Raw genomic sequence first — 16,840 nt, 5'->3', positions numbered from 1 at the left:
CCTTAAAAGTGCTGGCTGCAATTTTGAGGCGAAATATGTGGGCACCCGACTGCACATTTTATGTAAAAGCGAGTTCTGTTTTAGAACGGCACAACGCGAGCTTCTGGACGCCAAGCTCGCCTTCCACACCTTCAGTCTGAAGGAAGAACAAGAGCTGAAGACAGTTATCAGGGGACTTCCGGCATGGACGTCACCTGAGGACATAGCGGAGGATCTCCGCGACCAGGGGTACACTCCTACACATGTCGCACCCCTCCAACGCCGCGACCAGGCTGGTCGCCATCAAACCAACAGCTTCTATGTGCGTTTCAGGAAAACAGGTAGCTGGGCGAAAATATGGCAGCTCACAGCACTACTGGGAGTAAGAGTATCGGTGGACCAGTTCACGCCGAGGAGAGGACTGCCGCAGTGCTACAACTGCCAGCAGTTCAATCACAGCTCGAGGAACTGCCACCTCCCAGCTCGCTGTGTAAGATGTGGAGGAGACCACAACGTAACAAATTGCACCTTGCCAAAAGACAGCAGGTGCAAATGCACTAATTGTGGTGGAGAGCACCCCGCGAGCTACAGGGGCTGCGGAGCGCATAAACGGGCCCTGGGCGCGCTGCACCGCCGCGAGGCGCCACAGCGGCGCTCGGGCACCGCCACTGCGCGACCGGTCACTGGGCAAGCACGTGCCCCACCACCTGTTAATGTTTCTGCCCGCAGATATGCCGATGTACTAGCCGCCCCCAGGCTCCGTCCGGACCAACCCATTCCACAACAGACACCAGCTGCAGCACCCGTAGCTCCGGCCCACACAAACACTACAATTGCTCCTGCTCCTGCTCCCAGAAAGCAGAGAGCCGCAAAGGCAGCAGCCACAGAGCCGGAAGCCGCAGCCCCACCTGCCTCAGCTGCCTCAGCCTCAACCACCGCTACTCAGCAGAGAAGGCCGAGGGCCCGCTCAAACCGCCGTAGCATAACTAACAAGCAAGTCTCTGTTACAGTTCACTCGCAGGAGAAAGAGAAAGTGGTGGAACCAATGGAGGAACAAACCCCAGCGGCAACCACAACCAACACCTCGGCGGAATCAAAGGACAGGAATCCCAACTGCGAGCCTACCTCACAGCCAAAGGGCTTCCTGTCCCACGACGCTGTCCTTAAGTGGATAACCTCCCTAATTTCAATAGTATCCGACAGCAAAAAAACTCCTAGCGAGTTGCTTGCTGCCATATTAATGTCATTCCAGGAACTCCTCTCCAATGGATAGACGCCTAAAAATTGTCACCTGGAACGCGAACGGCGTAGCGACGCGGAGGAACGAACTCCATCTATTTGCAGCTGATCACGACGTCGACTTATTACTTCTAACGGAAACACACCTGCAACCCGCCACTGTATTCAATGTTCCAGGTTACCAAACCTACCGGACCGATAGACCGCCACGTGGCCAAAGGAATCCCGGGGGAGGAACAGCTATCTTGGTTCACAGGAGAGTTGTGCACCGCCAAGTCCACGCCGCTACTAATGACCTCGAGTCCACCGGCATTGCCGTCAATGCTGGTGGCTCCGAGGTATGTGTGTTCGCAGCTTACTCCGCGCCGTCTGCTGTCCTCCGCCCTGACGAGCTTGACATCTTGCTCGGCAGCGGGAACACTGTAATAATAGGTGGTGACCTCAATGCCAAGCACCAGTCATGGCATAGCAGGCGGATGAACACCAAGGGCCGAAGACTTCACAACTATGTTTTAGATAGAGGTGACACGATTGTAGCCGCGCCTGTGGACCCTACGCACTATCCGACGAGGCTCAACGCACTTCCTGATGTCATAGATGTGTTTCTGTTTAAGGAACTACAGCATCATGTGGAAGTGCGAGTGGCAGATGACTTATCGTCTGACCACGTACCCGTCATAGCAGTTCTAGCGACGACTCCAGCTTCAAGGATTCCTTCAATGGGCACCTCAATCAGAACTAACTGGGAGGTGTACAGCCGTATCCTGAGCGAGCAACTGCAGCCCCCAGCGACAGCCACTAATCCAAATGCCCTAGACTCATATGTTTCAGACTTGAACTCAGCAGTCACGGATGCTCTGGCGGCGGCCTCACGACCTGGACGTCCAAAAAACACCAGGTCGGCCTTGCCTGCCATCATTAGGATGGCTGTAGACAAAAGGAGGCGTCTTCGTCGAATATGGCAGAGAACGCGACATCCGGCTACCAAACGGGCCTTCAACGTGCAGTGCAGCATTGTCAAACAGATGTTGTATGATTACAGGACAGAGACCTGGAACTCATACCTTTCTAGTCTTGAGCTAGAGGATGGCAGTGCCTGGAAGACTGCAAAAATCCTGAGGAGCGAGAAATCCACGCACCAGCCCCTGCACGGTCAACAAGGACTTGTTTACTCTGCTACTGACAAGGCCGAAGCTTTTGCAGATACGATGGAGGAGCAATTCAGCCCGAATGCGGATATATATGACGACGACCACTGCGAACACGTCGAGAGCACACTAAACAATTTTTTTGTTACAGCTCCCGACATCGAGATAGAGCCGATTACTCTTGATGAGCTACAAGCCACCATCAAGAAATCGAAACCGCGCAAAGCCCCCGGACTAGATGGAGTTGGATCCAGGGCACTCCTTGCAGCTCCTATAGCCCTGTTAATGTGCTTGGTTACAGTGTTCAACGACGCTATTCGACTACAACACTTTCCCACCAGCTGGAAGGTCGCTAAAGTCATCCTTATTCCCAAGCCCGGGAAATCCAGACTATTCCCACAAAACTTCCGCCCCATCTCACTCCTTTCGTCCATCTCAAAAATTTTTGAGAGACTCCTCCTATCCCGCATTGCTCCTTTCCTGGACGGCTTTATCCGACCTGAACAGTTTGGCTTCAGGCGCGACCACTCGACAACCCAACAGCTGGTACGTGTTGTCAACATGCTGGTGGACAACGCCAATTTTAATCTGTGCTCTGTTGCAGTGTTCCTGGACGTCAGCAAAGCATTTGACAAGGTCTGGCATGAGGGCCTGCTCTACAAGCTGGCAAACTCACCGGTGCCCCCCTGCATAACACACCTCATCCGGTCCTATCTGACTGGCCGCTCATTCCGCATTTGTGTAGATGGAGAGCTGTCCTCAGAGAGAGCGATCGAAGCAGGCGTCCCCCAGGGCAGCGTCCTGGGACCAGTGCTGTACCTCGTTTACACTAATGACATGCCACTGGTCCCCAGAGTAACGCTATCTCTGTATGCCGATGATGCCATGTTTCTGTGCAGGAGCTTTCAACCGATGCGTGCCGCTGACGTCATGCAACAGCAAATGGATCTTCTCTCCCCCTGGCTAGAGAAATGGCGTATCCGCATAAACACTGACAAGAGCACAGCTGTTTGTTTCAGAAAGCGCCGTAGGATGCCGCGAAGACTCCCGCCGCCTGTGACACTTGATGACGAGCCGATTGCTTGGAAGGAACAAGCTAAATATCTTGGTGTTACGCTTGATTCCAGATTAAACTTCGGTCCTCACGCGAAAAGGAAAGCAGTAGAGGCCAAGCGGATCGCAGGATCAATAGGTCCTCTAATTAACCGTAGATCACCCCTACCAATGGGTGCAAAAGTCTCCATCTTTCTAGCTGTTGTCAGATCACTAATGATGTATGCTTGCACAGCTTGGTGGTCAAACTGCAGCCGCTCAAACCGAAAAGCCCTGGAAACCATCCAATCCAAGGCCCTCCGCTCCATCACTCGCCAACCATGGTTCGTCCGCAACGAAACAATAAGGAATTCGTTACAGATCCCAACTCTAGACGTCTTCGCGAGGATAACTTCAGAAAAATTCTTCGAGGCAGTTGCAGCATCGGAACATCCCCACATCGCAGCCATCGCAGAGCCGTACGCCGGACCAGACGACTACAGACGACGACCGGCCACAATTCTGGACGACCCTCCGTAAAGAATACTCATCCCAAGGATGAAGCCGCGATCCCAATCCTGGGACGTAACCAGCAAATCACACTAACCAAATTTTTGTTTCAGAACACAACAATCCTAATTAGGCCAAATTAATAGTTATGTTTCAGAGCTTCCTCTACAGTCAGTGGACCTAGGGTCCAGGTGCTGTACGGCCACGACAGGACGTGGCAGCAGAGTGGTTTAGTGGGTAAAAATCCCACATAACTGGGACGCCAGTACCTTTTGAAGGTTCCCTCTGCTTAACAAAAAAAAAAAAAAAAAAAAAAAAAAAAAAAAAAAAAAAAATTTTGGCCTATACTCCCGGTACAAACCAGCGACTCAGGATGCCACCGAAAGCGAGCGGAAAAGCCGTCAAGAAGGCCGGCAAGGCCCAGAAGAACATCACCAAGGGCGACAAGAAGAAGAAGCGCAGGAGGAAGGAGAGTTATGCCATCTACATCTACAAGGTGCTGAAACAGGTCCACCCCGACACCGGCGTCTCCAGCAAGGCCATGTCCATCATGAACAGCTTCGTGAACGACATATTCGAGCGCATAGCCGCCGAAGCTTCCCGCCTGGCCCACTACAACAAGCGGTCGACCATCACGTCGCGGGAGATCCAGACCGCCGTCAGGCTCCTGTTGCCCGGCGAGTTGGCCAAGCACGCCGTGAGCGAGGGTACCAAGGCCGTGACCAAGTACACCAGCTCCAAGTAAGCCGGCCGGCAGGCCAGCGCCCCGCAACGAGCGAGCCCGCTCCGCACAAACGGCCTTTCTAAAGGCCACCAATAACTCTTTCGTTTTCGCTTATTTTACCGCTTATAGTTGTAAAACCGATGTAAACCTGGTTGTTTCAAGTCGCTCTCGACTATATTTTCTATCGAAAATACCCAATTTATGACTTTGTGCTTGTCATAAATATTTTATTCCAGGAATTTTACAATTCCTTTTTTCTTTTTAAACATAGTCCGATTTCACTGTAAAATTGTATAATTTTCTGTTTATTTATTTATTTATTTTTCAAACAAACACTGAGTTTACAATTAAAAAAAAAAAAAAAAAAAAAAAAAAAAAAAAAATACGTCAATTGCAATTCGATCGAAAACCATAGTTTCTGTCATGTTTTATACACATGACTTCTAATATTAACCAAGAACCGTTGAACTCTGATTAAACATAACTTGTAATTTTCGCTTATTTTACCGCTTTTAGTTGTGTAAACATTGGAATTCTGTTATTATGTTGGCTAAAACAAGCAACTCTCGACTTGTTTTATATTGAAATTACCTATTTAAGTTATGTTTAAATACAATCTTTAAACAAACATTAAATTTACAAATACGGTAATCGCCCAATTGATCTGATCGTTCGTTATTCATAGTATTCGTAATGTTTTATATACAATTCAATATAAGAGCCGAAAGTTACACTTGAAAATTTATATTTTATCGAAATACCACTAGTTGTAAGTACAGGTCGATTTAGATTACAACAAGATACACGTTAAATACCGTTTTTTAGTTTTAAAACGGTATTTAAACAGGTGAAATCGTGTGATAAAGTCATCTAGTGTACAGTGCGCATGTGCGTGGAGATAGAATATATAGAGTGAACTGTTAACACGCTTATATAGGTAGGAGGTGGCTTGACTTGATTGGTCGGTCACTATTCGACCAATCAGAGTGTACGTATCCGTTAACATTGATAATTCTCCCGGTTTCTAGTTAATACGGTGAAATAGAGTTGTCACCGACGGTTTACTTACAATTGTCGATACCTGGACAGGTTGTAAATTTGAAAATAATAAGGAATAACGTAGAAAATACATATAAAACAGACAGGTGAGTGGATATACTGCAGATCCGAGTCCTGTAGCTGTAGCGCCAGAGAGTTGTCTGTTAACAAGTGTAAATCTGCTCGGTCTAGCGAACCTGATTGCGATTGCTTGATTCATACCACTGTAATGTGATCCAAGTCAGTGTATTTTAAGTTTAAAATGGGTATTTTCCAGTGTGTCCCCGCATTCTCTATTTTAATTTATATAAGTTAGATTACGTTTATTAGATTAAGTTTACGAGTTTATTAATTTCCGTACGAAAAAACACACACAAATTAGTAATGAAACATGTTTAAAACAATATAGCCTACTATTCTGAATTTAACAAAATTTTCAGAATGGGTCAGATCACGCGATGCTTGCCCGCTGCGCAGCGCTTCGCGCTGCTTGCTCTTTTAGAAAAAAAATTTACTCGAGCTTGCAAACTCCAAGCCCAGATCAAGCGGCGCGCGTTTATCACTGATATTTAATCCACGTTTTTATCCGTTTACAACTAATTACGTTAAATTTAATTAGCGTGGATAACAGCAAATTTACATATTTACTTCGTTACAATCACCGAATATTCGCTGATTCTTCTATTTTTCAAATTTACTAAACGACCTTTAAAATTATTGAACTATACACGTATAAAGTATATTTATAACTGAATAAGTGATTTTTATTTGTTGCAATTGCAAATCACTATGACTACAAACTAAATGTAAACTGTTAACATATTCCAGTGAATATCGCAATATGTGGGGTTGACAGTGCTTGTAATTAACAAAATTTATCTATCAAATTACTATTCTATGCGACATTTGGAATTTATATCACACTTTGAATATAAAATAATAATTATTGTAAACTGAATCATTGTTGTGTTCTGCTATAATATATAAACAATACTACACTGTTAAATGAACTGTTAACATAGTTCCAGTGAAAATCGCGAGCGGTCGGAGGTTGACAGAAGTTCGTAATACAGGAAAAGAATAGAAAATCAATCTGCTCTTTATAATAATACCGAAAGAACAATAGCAAACAGTTGTAATTTGTAAACACAGTGAATTCGCTGTAGTAAGTAGGATTAATATATAAATATAAATGATATTTGCAAATAAAATTGATGATAATGTAAACGATTACTGTAACAAAATAAAAGAAAAAGTTTAATAATAAATCAATGTACAAGTGATTGGTTTTCTAGCCACAGAAATATGCTGTAAAACGACTAAATTAGAGAGAAAAGGTTTAGATTTCGTGTTTAAAACTAATTTAAAATGACAAAGACGGTGAATTTAAGTTAAGATTGTATAATAGACAATAAAGAGAAGTGATATTTTATTTTATACGGTTAATTAGAGTGAAAACAACTAACTAAAGTGTACAGTAAAATGTGTTAATTATTAATATAAATAAATATATATATATATATATATATATATTTTGAAGACCAGTAATTAGTTATAAATAGATATAAATTGACGCACACTGTTTAGTATTTGAATAAACTGTTATTATTCGATAACATCAATTGGCAAAAAGTGTTATATATTCGTGTACATTATTAAATTTTTATGTAATTTGTGATGACATATAATGACAGTTTTACTATTAATTAGCATAGTAATTACTAGATACATGTCGGAAATATACGACAAGAGTGAGAAATAGGATTATTAAAGTCGTAAACTGTGAAAACGAGTGATATTGTGGTGGCCTTTAAAAAGGCCGTTTGTGGGAGCCGGGCGGGCGGCTTTGTGTCGCGCGCTGGCGGGCGACTTAGGCCTTCTTCTCGGTCTTCTTGGGCAGGAGCACGGCCTGGATGTTTGGCAGTACACCTCCCTGGGCGATGGTGACACCGGACAGGAGCTTGTTCAGCTCCTCGTCATTCCTGATGGCCAGCTGAAGGTGACGGGGAATGATCCTGGTCTTCTTGTTGTCACGGGCCGCGTTACCGGCCAACTCGAGAACCTCGGCGGCGAGATACTCCATGACGGCGGCCAGGTAGACCGGAGCTCCGGCACCCACTCGCTCGGCGTAGTTGCCCTTGCGGAGCAGACGGTGGATCCTGCCGACCGGGAACTGTAGACCGGCCCTGGACGAGCGGGACTTTGCCTTTCCCTTCACTTTACCGCCTTTGCCTCGTCCTGACATGTTGCGCTGTACTCGGTTGCGGGGATACAGATAGAAGCCGTGGCCTGAAATTCGGGGTTACCTCGAATTTGGGCGTCGCGCGAGCGCGGCCAATCGCGTTCGAGCTGCCACCCTATTGGTCGCGCTCGCGCGACGCCAGATATCCAGCTTAGAGCCTTTTTTTTAGAATTTTGGCCTCATTCTGCTCCGAGACGTGGACCCGACAAGACCTTCCAGCGAGGACGAATGTCGACCACTGATCAAGGATGGAAGAAGAGGGATCTGCCTCGGCGGTCTCAGAATGCGGAGCCGGTTTTTTTTACCGGAGCCGCTGGCGTACACTACTTGGGGTCCCGCGCGGCTTGCCAAGCGGGCCCGGCGCTGTCCCCTGCCCAAAATGGCTTTTACAAGGCCAACCAACCGCCTGGACGTCCATCAGCAACATTCCATTCCCCCCAACCAGGGACGGGAGAACAGGGCCAGGGTGAAGTCCGGGTTATGTATAGTCACACGGAGACCTGTAACGCCGATGTGCCAAGCGTGAGCCCGCCCCGGTCAGCCGGACCGGGCCGCGGGATTCTCCCAGCACCGCACTGCTGCTCAGGGCCAGCAAACTTATTCCACCCACGGGACTTGTCAGGGCCCGGGTGAAGTCCGGAACTACCCCGGAAAAGCTGCCAGGGTTGTGTCGCAGCGACTAAGTGCCTGGGGAACCTGCGCCGGTCTGAGGCCCAAAAAGGCCTTTCTAAAGGGCACTCTACAACACCGGGGATCTCAACCCCCAGTGGCCCAGACCCATGGTGTCAGCTACCCCTGGGGCCAATTCCGGCTCATCAGGGCCGTCCCGTGCCGCGGGCCTGCGGATGCGGCATGCGGCCCCGCGCTCCGTCTCTTCCGCCGAAGAATCGACGGACGGACACCGCTGCGGAGAAAGACATGAGAGGTTGGAGCGGGGCCCCCGCATTCCTCCATCATCATGGACGGTCCCCAAAGGGTGGGGCATCCCACGCGGTGACCCACTCAGACAGCTGCTGGGAGGAGACTTAGAGGCCGTCTGCACGGCCAAAACTCTCCGCCCTCATGACTCCACCGTGGCCCACTTCAGGTCCCTGCAACGTACCTTCAAGATCAGGGGCTGAAGTTTCACACCTTCGCCATGGCGCAACGAGAAAGCTGATTGGAAAGTGTGGTCATCAGGGGTCTCCCGGCCACCCTTACTCCTGAAGAAGTCTCAGAGGCCTTTCAAGTGCGAAAAAACTACGGCATCGTCGAGGCAAAACTTCTTAAGACCAGGAGAGGCCACCTCACCAGCTCTGGATTGTGGACCCTGAGTGGAGGAGACGGACCTCCGGCCAACCATCCGATGTCTACAGTGTCCGCACTCGTGTTTCCACTGTAGACTGGAAGTGCGAAAATACCACTAGGCCCGGGGGACCGGTCCAGTGTCCAATCGATGCCAGGGCTTCGGGCATGGCTCAAACCACTGCCACCGAGAGCTCCGCTGCGTCCGCTGTGGAGAGGGTGACATCCGTCCAGCCTCTGCCCAAAGGAGTTCATCCGCCCCGGCCAGATGCTTGCAACTGCGGTGAAGGGACACACCGCCAACTACCGAAGGCTTGCCTGTGCTTCAAGAGAGAGAAGCAACTCTCTTATGCCGCCGCAGCCAAGGCACCGCGGAGGGGCCCGCACCCCGCCAAAGGCCGAGCCTCCAAATCAGCGAGACGTCCCACGCCCTTAACATCTGAGGAGGGACACAGACGAGGATGGGTTTCAGCGAGTGAGAAGTCGCCGCCGCCACCCGCACTCCCTCGAAACCGGCTCGAATCGTGGACCCACACACTCCAACCACAGACCAGGCTCCGGAGCGCCCAGAAACCCGTCCACCAGCCAGACTACCAGGAAGGAAAACGCTCCTGCACCTGCCCACCCCAACTAGGCCGAGGCCCACGCCACGAAGTCAGGCTGGAGATGCCAAATGCGACACTCCACCGCAGACACCTCAGCCCCACTGTCCACCCCACGACTGGAACCCGCGGCTAAGCAGCCCGCTGTTACCCCTGCCTCAGGATCTCAAGGGGCGAGGGATCACGGAGATCCTCTCCCAACTCACCACCATGGTTGGAATAATGTCGAAGCACTACTCGACTTACTCAACACCACACATGGGTAGGAGCTCAGAATTGTAAGCTGGAACGCCGACGGGGCAGCGGGAAAGCGGCAGGAAAACTCAGCCAACTACTGGACTGACATGGACGTGGACGTGGCACCTTCTCCCAGGAGACACACTTCAGGCCAATACGGACAAATTCAGCATCCCCTAATCTCTACCAGGTGCTCCGCACCGACAGGCAGCTTCAGGGCAGTCAGGGCAAGCGGCGGCACAGCGATTCTTGTCCACCGGCGAGTGGCTCACCGGCTCCTAGTCACACCTGCCTGCTCTGGGGGCAGAGCTACACCCGGATCCGCTGTCCACCACAACGGGTCGGAGCTAGAGCTGGACTTCTCTCTACAAACCCACCTTGGGAGGAAGCTTCAACCACGCTGCCTGGGGAAGCCCTGCTTCGTCCTGACTCCCCCGCGCTCGTCGCCGGGACTTCAATGCCAATAGCACCCGGACTGGGGATGCCGGAGGCCCAACAACTCCGGAAATGACCTCAAACGCTTCCTGGAGAACCGACACCACGTCCAACTACTTGGCCCCTACGGAACCGACTCACTACCACCACAACGGACTTTTTTCAACCTGACATTCTTGACTTCGGCCTAGCTGGATCACTGAGTTGGACACATCGAGGTATTTGTCGTATCCGACCTCTCGTCAGACCACGTGCCAGTTGTCTTCGACCTGCCTGACGATGGAGCTCCAGCCTACCCTCCAGCTCGCTCCACCAAGGTCAACTGGCACAGGTACGCAAACTACCTCGCCGACAGACCACGGCCCTCCACCAACTCCAGCCGAGTCATCAGACCAGCTAGACCGTCTCAAGTACTGGAACTTAACAAACACCCTCCAGGAAGCCCTAGTGACCGTCTCCCTCATCACCTCTCCTCACGGGTAAAACTTCACTCCGCCTCTACCTGAGGACTTGAGAGAGGAGATACGTCTGCGCCGTAGACTGCGAAGAGAGTATCAGCAGTCCCGTTGTCCCCACGCCAAGCACACCTTCAAACCGCCACGCCAGGAGATGCACACGCCTCCTGGCAGAACATCGAGCGGCCGCGTGGGATGACTACGTGGAACACCAGGCTGACGGTGGTGTCTCGGCGGCATATGGAAGATCTCCAAGGCTCTCGAGGGGAAAAGAAGACCATTCGACCTCTCCACGGACAACGTGGAATCGTCTACTCCCCCGAGGGGACAGCAGCAGAAGCCTTTGCCGACACCATGGAAGATCAATTCTCTCCACACGCAGGACATCTACGACGAGGGACACCTGCGAGGCGGTCGAAAACTTCCTCGAGGACTACTCCCTGACTCCACAGACCCACTGCCACTCGTGACCACAACTCGAGGTGTGAATGAACACATCCGTCGACGACTACGCCCGAAGAAAGCTCCCGGCCCTGACTCCCTGGTGAACACCAGCCCTGCAGAACCTGCACGGCTTGGGTGATCGTTCACGATCACCTTGTATTTTCAACACCTGCCTGCGCCTGGCACACTTCCCCACCATCTGGAAGGACGCCAAGGGTGATACATGATCCCCAAGCCTGGCAAGGACCCCCCTCTTTCCGGAGAACCACAGGCCAATCTCCCTGTTGCCCGTGCTCTCCAAGATCCTGGAGAGGATCATCCTGTCAAGGTTCCAAGAGGAGTTTTTTTTCAACTCTATCAGGACCGAACAGTTCGGCTTCCGGGAGTGGACACTCCACCACCCAACAACTTCGCCGAGTCATCAACCACCTCTCTAGGGGCGATCGAGAGGAAGCACCACTCCACTTCGGTCCTGATAGTCGTCAGCAAGGCCTTTGACAGGAGTGTGGCACGAGGGCCTACTTTTTCAAAAACTCACCGAGTCTCCGCTGCCAGGAAGATGTTCATGCATACTCCGGATGCTAAGCCTCCACCGTCGGACTTTCTCCGTCCATGTTTGCACGATCAGCCTCCACGTCACGGCCAGTCTCCTCCGGTGTGCCACAGGGGTCGGTACTTGGGCCGATACTGTACCTGTGGTACACAAAACGACTTTCCCCAGTCGCCCCGAGGGTACAGCTGTCTCTCTACGCAGATGACGCGTTGCTGACGGCCACCTCTGCCAACCTGAGGATGGCCATAAATATACCTCCAACGACAGCTGGATCTTCCTGGAGCCTTGGCTGACCAAGTTGGGAGGATTAAAAGAGTCAAACGTGGACAAGTGCGAAGCTATAAACTTCACCCGGACGACGAGGCCAATGCCGATGGACGACATCTGGACTCTAGGCGGAGACAACATTCCATGGAAGACGAAAGTCAAGATACCTGGGGTACTCCTGGACAGTCCGACCTGACACTGACACCCCACGTCACGAGAACCTGACAGCCTAGCAAGAAAGGGCTTTGCAAGCATCAGCCACACTGCTCTACTCCACGAAGCTACCGACCAGGACAAAGGTCCTCCTCTACACGGCCCTCACGCGACCAGTGCTCACGTACGCGGGCCCCTTGCCTGGTACCACCTCACCTCCAAGACCTGCCATAGGAGACAATTGCTCGCGGTCCAGAGCGTGTGGTCTCCTCCGGATAGGCAACTGGGGTTCGCCCTGGTTCGTGAGGAACACCGTGATCAGAGAGTCCGCCAACATTCCGACCATCCAGGGTTGCTTCGTGGACCGCTTGACATCCACATTCGAAGAGGCTGCAGAATCCTCGCCGTGGGAACACCTACGGACACTACGTGCCCAGGAGGTCCCCCAACTTCGTCTTCCTACGGATCGACTGGACGGACTACTACCAACACTACACTACTAGACCACTGACAGGCAGCGAGAGCTGCTAGGGCTATGACCCGAATAGTCATTGGGTAAAACAGACCACGACAAGGCAGAAGCCCAAAATAGACGTGGAGGATCACCCCTCCACAAATCGTACAGACTTGGACTTGGACTTGGATTTTGGTGACCTATACTCCCGGTACAAACCAGCGACTCAGGATGCCACCGAAAGCGAGCGGAAAAGCCGTCAAGAAGGCCGGCAAGGCCCAGAAGAACATCACCAAGGGCGACAAGAAGAAGAAGCGCAGGAGGAAGGAGAGTTATGCCATCTACATCTACAAGGTGCTGAAACAGGTCCACCCCGACACCGGCGTCTCCAGCAAGGCCATGTCCATCATGAACAGCTTCGTGAACGACATATTCGAGCGCATAGCCGCCGAAGCTTCCCGCCTGGCCCACTACAACAAGCGGTCGACCATCACGTCGCGGGAGATCCAGACCGCCGTCAGGCTCCTGTTGCCCGGCGAGTTGGCCAAGCACGCCGTGAGCGAGGGTACCAAGGCCGTGACCAAGTACACCAGCTCCAAGTAAGCCGGCCAGCAGGCCAGCGCCCCGCAACGAGCGAGCCCGCTCCGCACAAACGGCCTTTCTAAAGGCCACCAATAACTCTTTCGTTTTCGCTTATTTTACCGCTTATAGTTGTAAAACCGATGTAAACCTGGTTGTTTCAAGTCGCTCTCGACTATATTTTCTATCGAAAATACCAAATTTATGACTTTGTGCTTGTCAAAAAAAAAAAAAAATTTTATTCCAGGAATTTTACAATTCCTTTTTTCTTTTTAAACATAGTCCGATTTCACTGTAAAATTGTATAATTTTCTGTTTATTTATTTATTTATTTATTTTTTTTTTTTTCTCAAACAAACATTGAGTTTACAATATAAAAAAAAAAAAAAAAAAAAAAAAAAAAAAATACGTCAATTGCAATTCGATCGAAAACCATAGTTTCTGTCATGTTTTATACACATGACTTCTAATATTAACCAAGAACCGTTGAACTCTGATTAAACATAACTTGTAATTTTCGCTTATTTTACCGCTTTTAGTTGTGTAAACATTGGAATTCTGTTATTATGTTGGCTAAAACAAGCAACTCTCGACTTGTTTTATATTGAAATTACCTATTTAAGTTATGTTTAAATACAATCTTTAAACAAACATTAAATTTACAAATACGGTAATCGCCCAATTGATCTGATCGTTCGTTATTCATAGTATTCGTAATGTTTTATATACAATTCAATATAAGAGCCGAAAGTTACACTTGAAAATTTATATTTTATCGAAATACCACTAGTTGTAAGTACAGGTCGATTTAGATTACAACAAGATACACGTTAAATACCGTTTTTTAGTTTTAAAACGGTATTTAAACAGGTGAAATCGTGTGATAAAGTCATCTAGTGTACAGTGCGCATGTGCGTGGAGATAGAATATATAGAGTGAACTGTTAACACGCTTATATAGGTAGGAGGTGGCTTGACTTGATTGGTCGGTCACTATTCGACCAATCAGAGTGTACGTATCCGTTAACATTGATAATTCTCCCGGTTTCTAGTTAATACGGTGAAATAGAGTTGTCACCGACGGTTTACTTACAATTGTCGATACCTGGACAGGTTGTAAATTTGAAAATAAAAAGGAATAACGTAGAAAATACATATAAAACAGACAGGTGAGTGGATATACTGCAGATCCGAGTCCTGTAGCTGTAGCGCCAGAGAGTTGTCTGTTAACAAGTGTAAATCTGCTCGGTCTAGCGAACCTGATTGCGATTGCTTGATTCATACCACTGTAATGTGATCCAAGTCAGTGTATTTTAAGTTTAAAATGGGTATTTTCCAGTGTGTCCCCGCATTCTCTATTTTAATTTATATAAGTTAGATTACGTTTATTAGATTAAGTTTACGAGTTTATTAATTTCCGTACGAAAAAAACACACACAAATTAGTAATGAAACATGTTTAAAACAATATAGCCTACTATTCTGAATTTAACAAAATTTTCAGAATGGGTCAGATCACGCGATGCTTGCCCGCTGCGCAGCGCTTCGCGCTGCTTGCTCTTTTAGAAAAAAAATTTACTCGAGCTTGCAAACTCCAAGCCCAGATCAAGCGGCGCGCGTTTATCACTGATATTTAATCCACGTTTTTATCCGTTTACAACTAATTACGTTAAATTTAATTAGCGTGGATAACAGCAAATTTACATATTTACTTCGTTACAATCACCGAATATTCGCTGATTCTTCTATTTTTCAAATTTACTAAACGACCTTTAAAATTATTGAACTATACACGTATAAAGTATATTTATAACTGAATAAGTGATTTTTATTTGTTGCAATTGCAAATCACTATGACTACAAACTAAATGTAAACTGTTAACATATTCCAGTGAATATCGCAATATGTGGGGTTGACAGTGCTTGTAATTAACAAAATTTATCTATCAAATTACTATTCTATGCGACATTTGGAATTTATATCACACTTTGAATATAAAATAATAATTATTGTAAACTGAATCATTGTTGTGTTCTGCTATAATATATAAACAATACTACACTGTTAAATGAACTGTTAACATAGTTCCAGTGAAAATCGCGCGGTCGGAGGTTGACAGAAGTTCGTAATACAGGAAAAGAATAGAAAATCAATCTGCTCTTTATAATAATACCGAAAGAACAATAGCAAACAGTTGTAATTTGTAAACACAGTGAATTCGCTGTAGTAAGTAGGATTAATATATAAATATAAATGATATTTGCAAATAAAATTGATGATAATGTAAACGATTACTGTAACAAAATAAAAAAAAAAGTTTAATAATAAATCAATGTACAAGTGATTGGTTTTCTAGCCACAGAAATATGCTGTAAAACGACTAAATTAGAGAGAAAAGGTTTAGATTTCGTGTTTAAAACTAATTTAAAATGACAAAGACGGTGAATTTAAGTTAAGATTGTATAATAGACAATAAAGAGAAGTGATATTTTATTTTATACAGTTAATTAGAGTGAAAACAACTAACTAAAGTGTACAGTAAAATGTGTTAATTATTAATATAAATAAATATATATATATATATATATATATATATATTTTGAAGACCAGTAATTAGTTATAAATAGATATAAATTGACGCACACTGTTTAGTATTTGAATAAACTGTTATTATTCGATAACATCAATCAATTTGGCAAAAAAGTGTTATATATTCGTGTACATTATTAAATTTTTATGTAATTTGTGATGACATATAAAATGACAGTTTTACTATTAATTAGCATAGTAATTACTAGATACATGTCGGAAATATACGACAAGAGTGAGAAATAGGATTATTAAAGTCGTAAAACGTGAAAACGAGTGATATTGTGGTGGCCTTTAAAAAGGCCGTTTGTGGGAGCCGGGCGGGCGGCTTTGTGTCGCGCGCTGGCGGGCGACTTAGGCCTTCTTCTCGGTCTTCTTGGGCAGGAGCACGGCCTGGATGTTTGGCAGTACACCTCCCTGGGCGATGGTGACACCGGACAGGAGCTTGTTCAGCTCCTCGTCATTCCTGATGGCCAGCTGAAGGTGACGGGGAATGATCCTGGTCTTCTTGTTGTCACGGGCCGCGTTACCGGCCAACTCGAGAACCTCGGCGGCGAGATACTCCATGACGGCGGCCAGGTAGACCGGAGCTCCGGCACCCACTCGCTCGGCGTAGTTGCCCTTGCGGAGCAGACGGTGGATCCTGCCGACCGGGAACTGTAGACCGGCCCTGGACGAGCGGGACTTTGCCTTTCCCTTCACTTTACCGCCTTTGCCTCGTCCTGACATGTTGCGCTGTACTCGGTTGCGGGGATACAGATAGAAGCCGTTTTTTTTTTTTTTTTTTTTTTTTTTTTTTTTTTGTTAAGCAGAGGGAACCTTCAAAAGGTACCGGCGTCCCGGTTATGTGGGATTCTTACCGCACTAAACCACTCTG

The 16,840-nt window shown here is 47.7% G+C and overlaps 4 protein-coding genes across 4 annotated transcripts; 2 read left to right on the top strand and 2 right to left on the bottom strand.

The window, feature by feature from the left end:
* Positions 1–4,281: 4,281 nt before the first annotated feature.
* Positions 4,282–4,653, top strand: LOC124372242 (histone H2B). The gene has a single exon (XM_046830619.1). The coding sequence runs from the start codon at positions 4,282–4,284 to the stop codon at positions 4,651–4,653; it is 372 nt and encodes a 123-aa protein (XP_046686575.1).
* Positions 4,654–7,471: 2,818 nt separating this feature from the next.
* On the bottom strand, positions 7,472–7,935 carry LOC124372237 (histone H2A). The gene has a single exon (XM_046830613.1). It carries the CDS (start codon positions 7,913–7,915, stop codon positions 7,541–7,543), a length of 375 nt encoding a protein of 124 aa, XP_046686569.1. The 5' UTR covers positions 7,916–7,935; the 3' UTR covers positions 7,472–7,540.
* Positions 7,936–13,004: 5,069 nt separating this feature from the next.
* LOC124372250 (histone H2B) lies at positions 13,005–13,404 on the top strand. The gene has a single exon (XM_046830627.1). It carries the CDS (start codon positions 13,028–13,030, stop codon positions 13,397–13,399), a length of 372 nt encoding a protein of 123 aa, XP_046686583.1. The 5' UTR covers positions 13,005–13,027; the 3' UTR covers positions 13,400–13,404.
* Positions 13,405–16,248: 2,844 nt separating this feature from the next.
* Positions 16,249–16,712, bottom strand: LOC124372249 (histone H2A). Its single transcript, XM_046830626.1, has one exon. It carries the CDS (start codon positions 16,690–16,692, stop codon positions 16,318–16,320), a length of 375 nt encoding a protein of 124 aa, XP_046686582.1. The 5' UTR covers positions 16,693–16,712; the 3' UTR covers positions 16,249–16,317.
* Between the last annotated feature and the right edge of the window lie 128 nt (positions 16,713–16,840).

Source organism: Homalodisca vitripennis, unplaced genomic scaffold (assembly GCF_021130785.1).
Source record: "Homalodisca vitripennis isolate AUS2020 unplaced genomic scaffold, UT_GWSS_2.1 ScUCBcl_2715;HRSCAF=7750, whole genome shotgun sequence".
NCBI lineage: Eukaryota > Metazoa > Arthropoda > Insecta > Hemiptera > Cicadellidae > Homalodisca > Homalodisca vitripennis.
The sequence above is the reverse complement of the archived record's forward strand: the minus strand, read 5'-3'. Positions and strand labels throughout refer to the sequence as shown.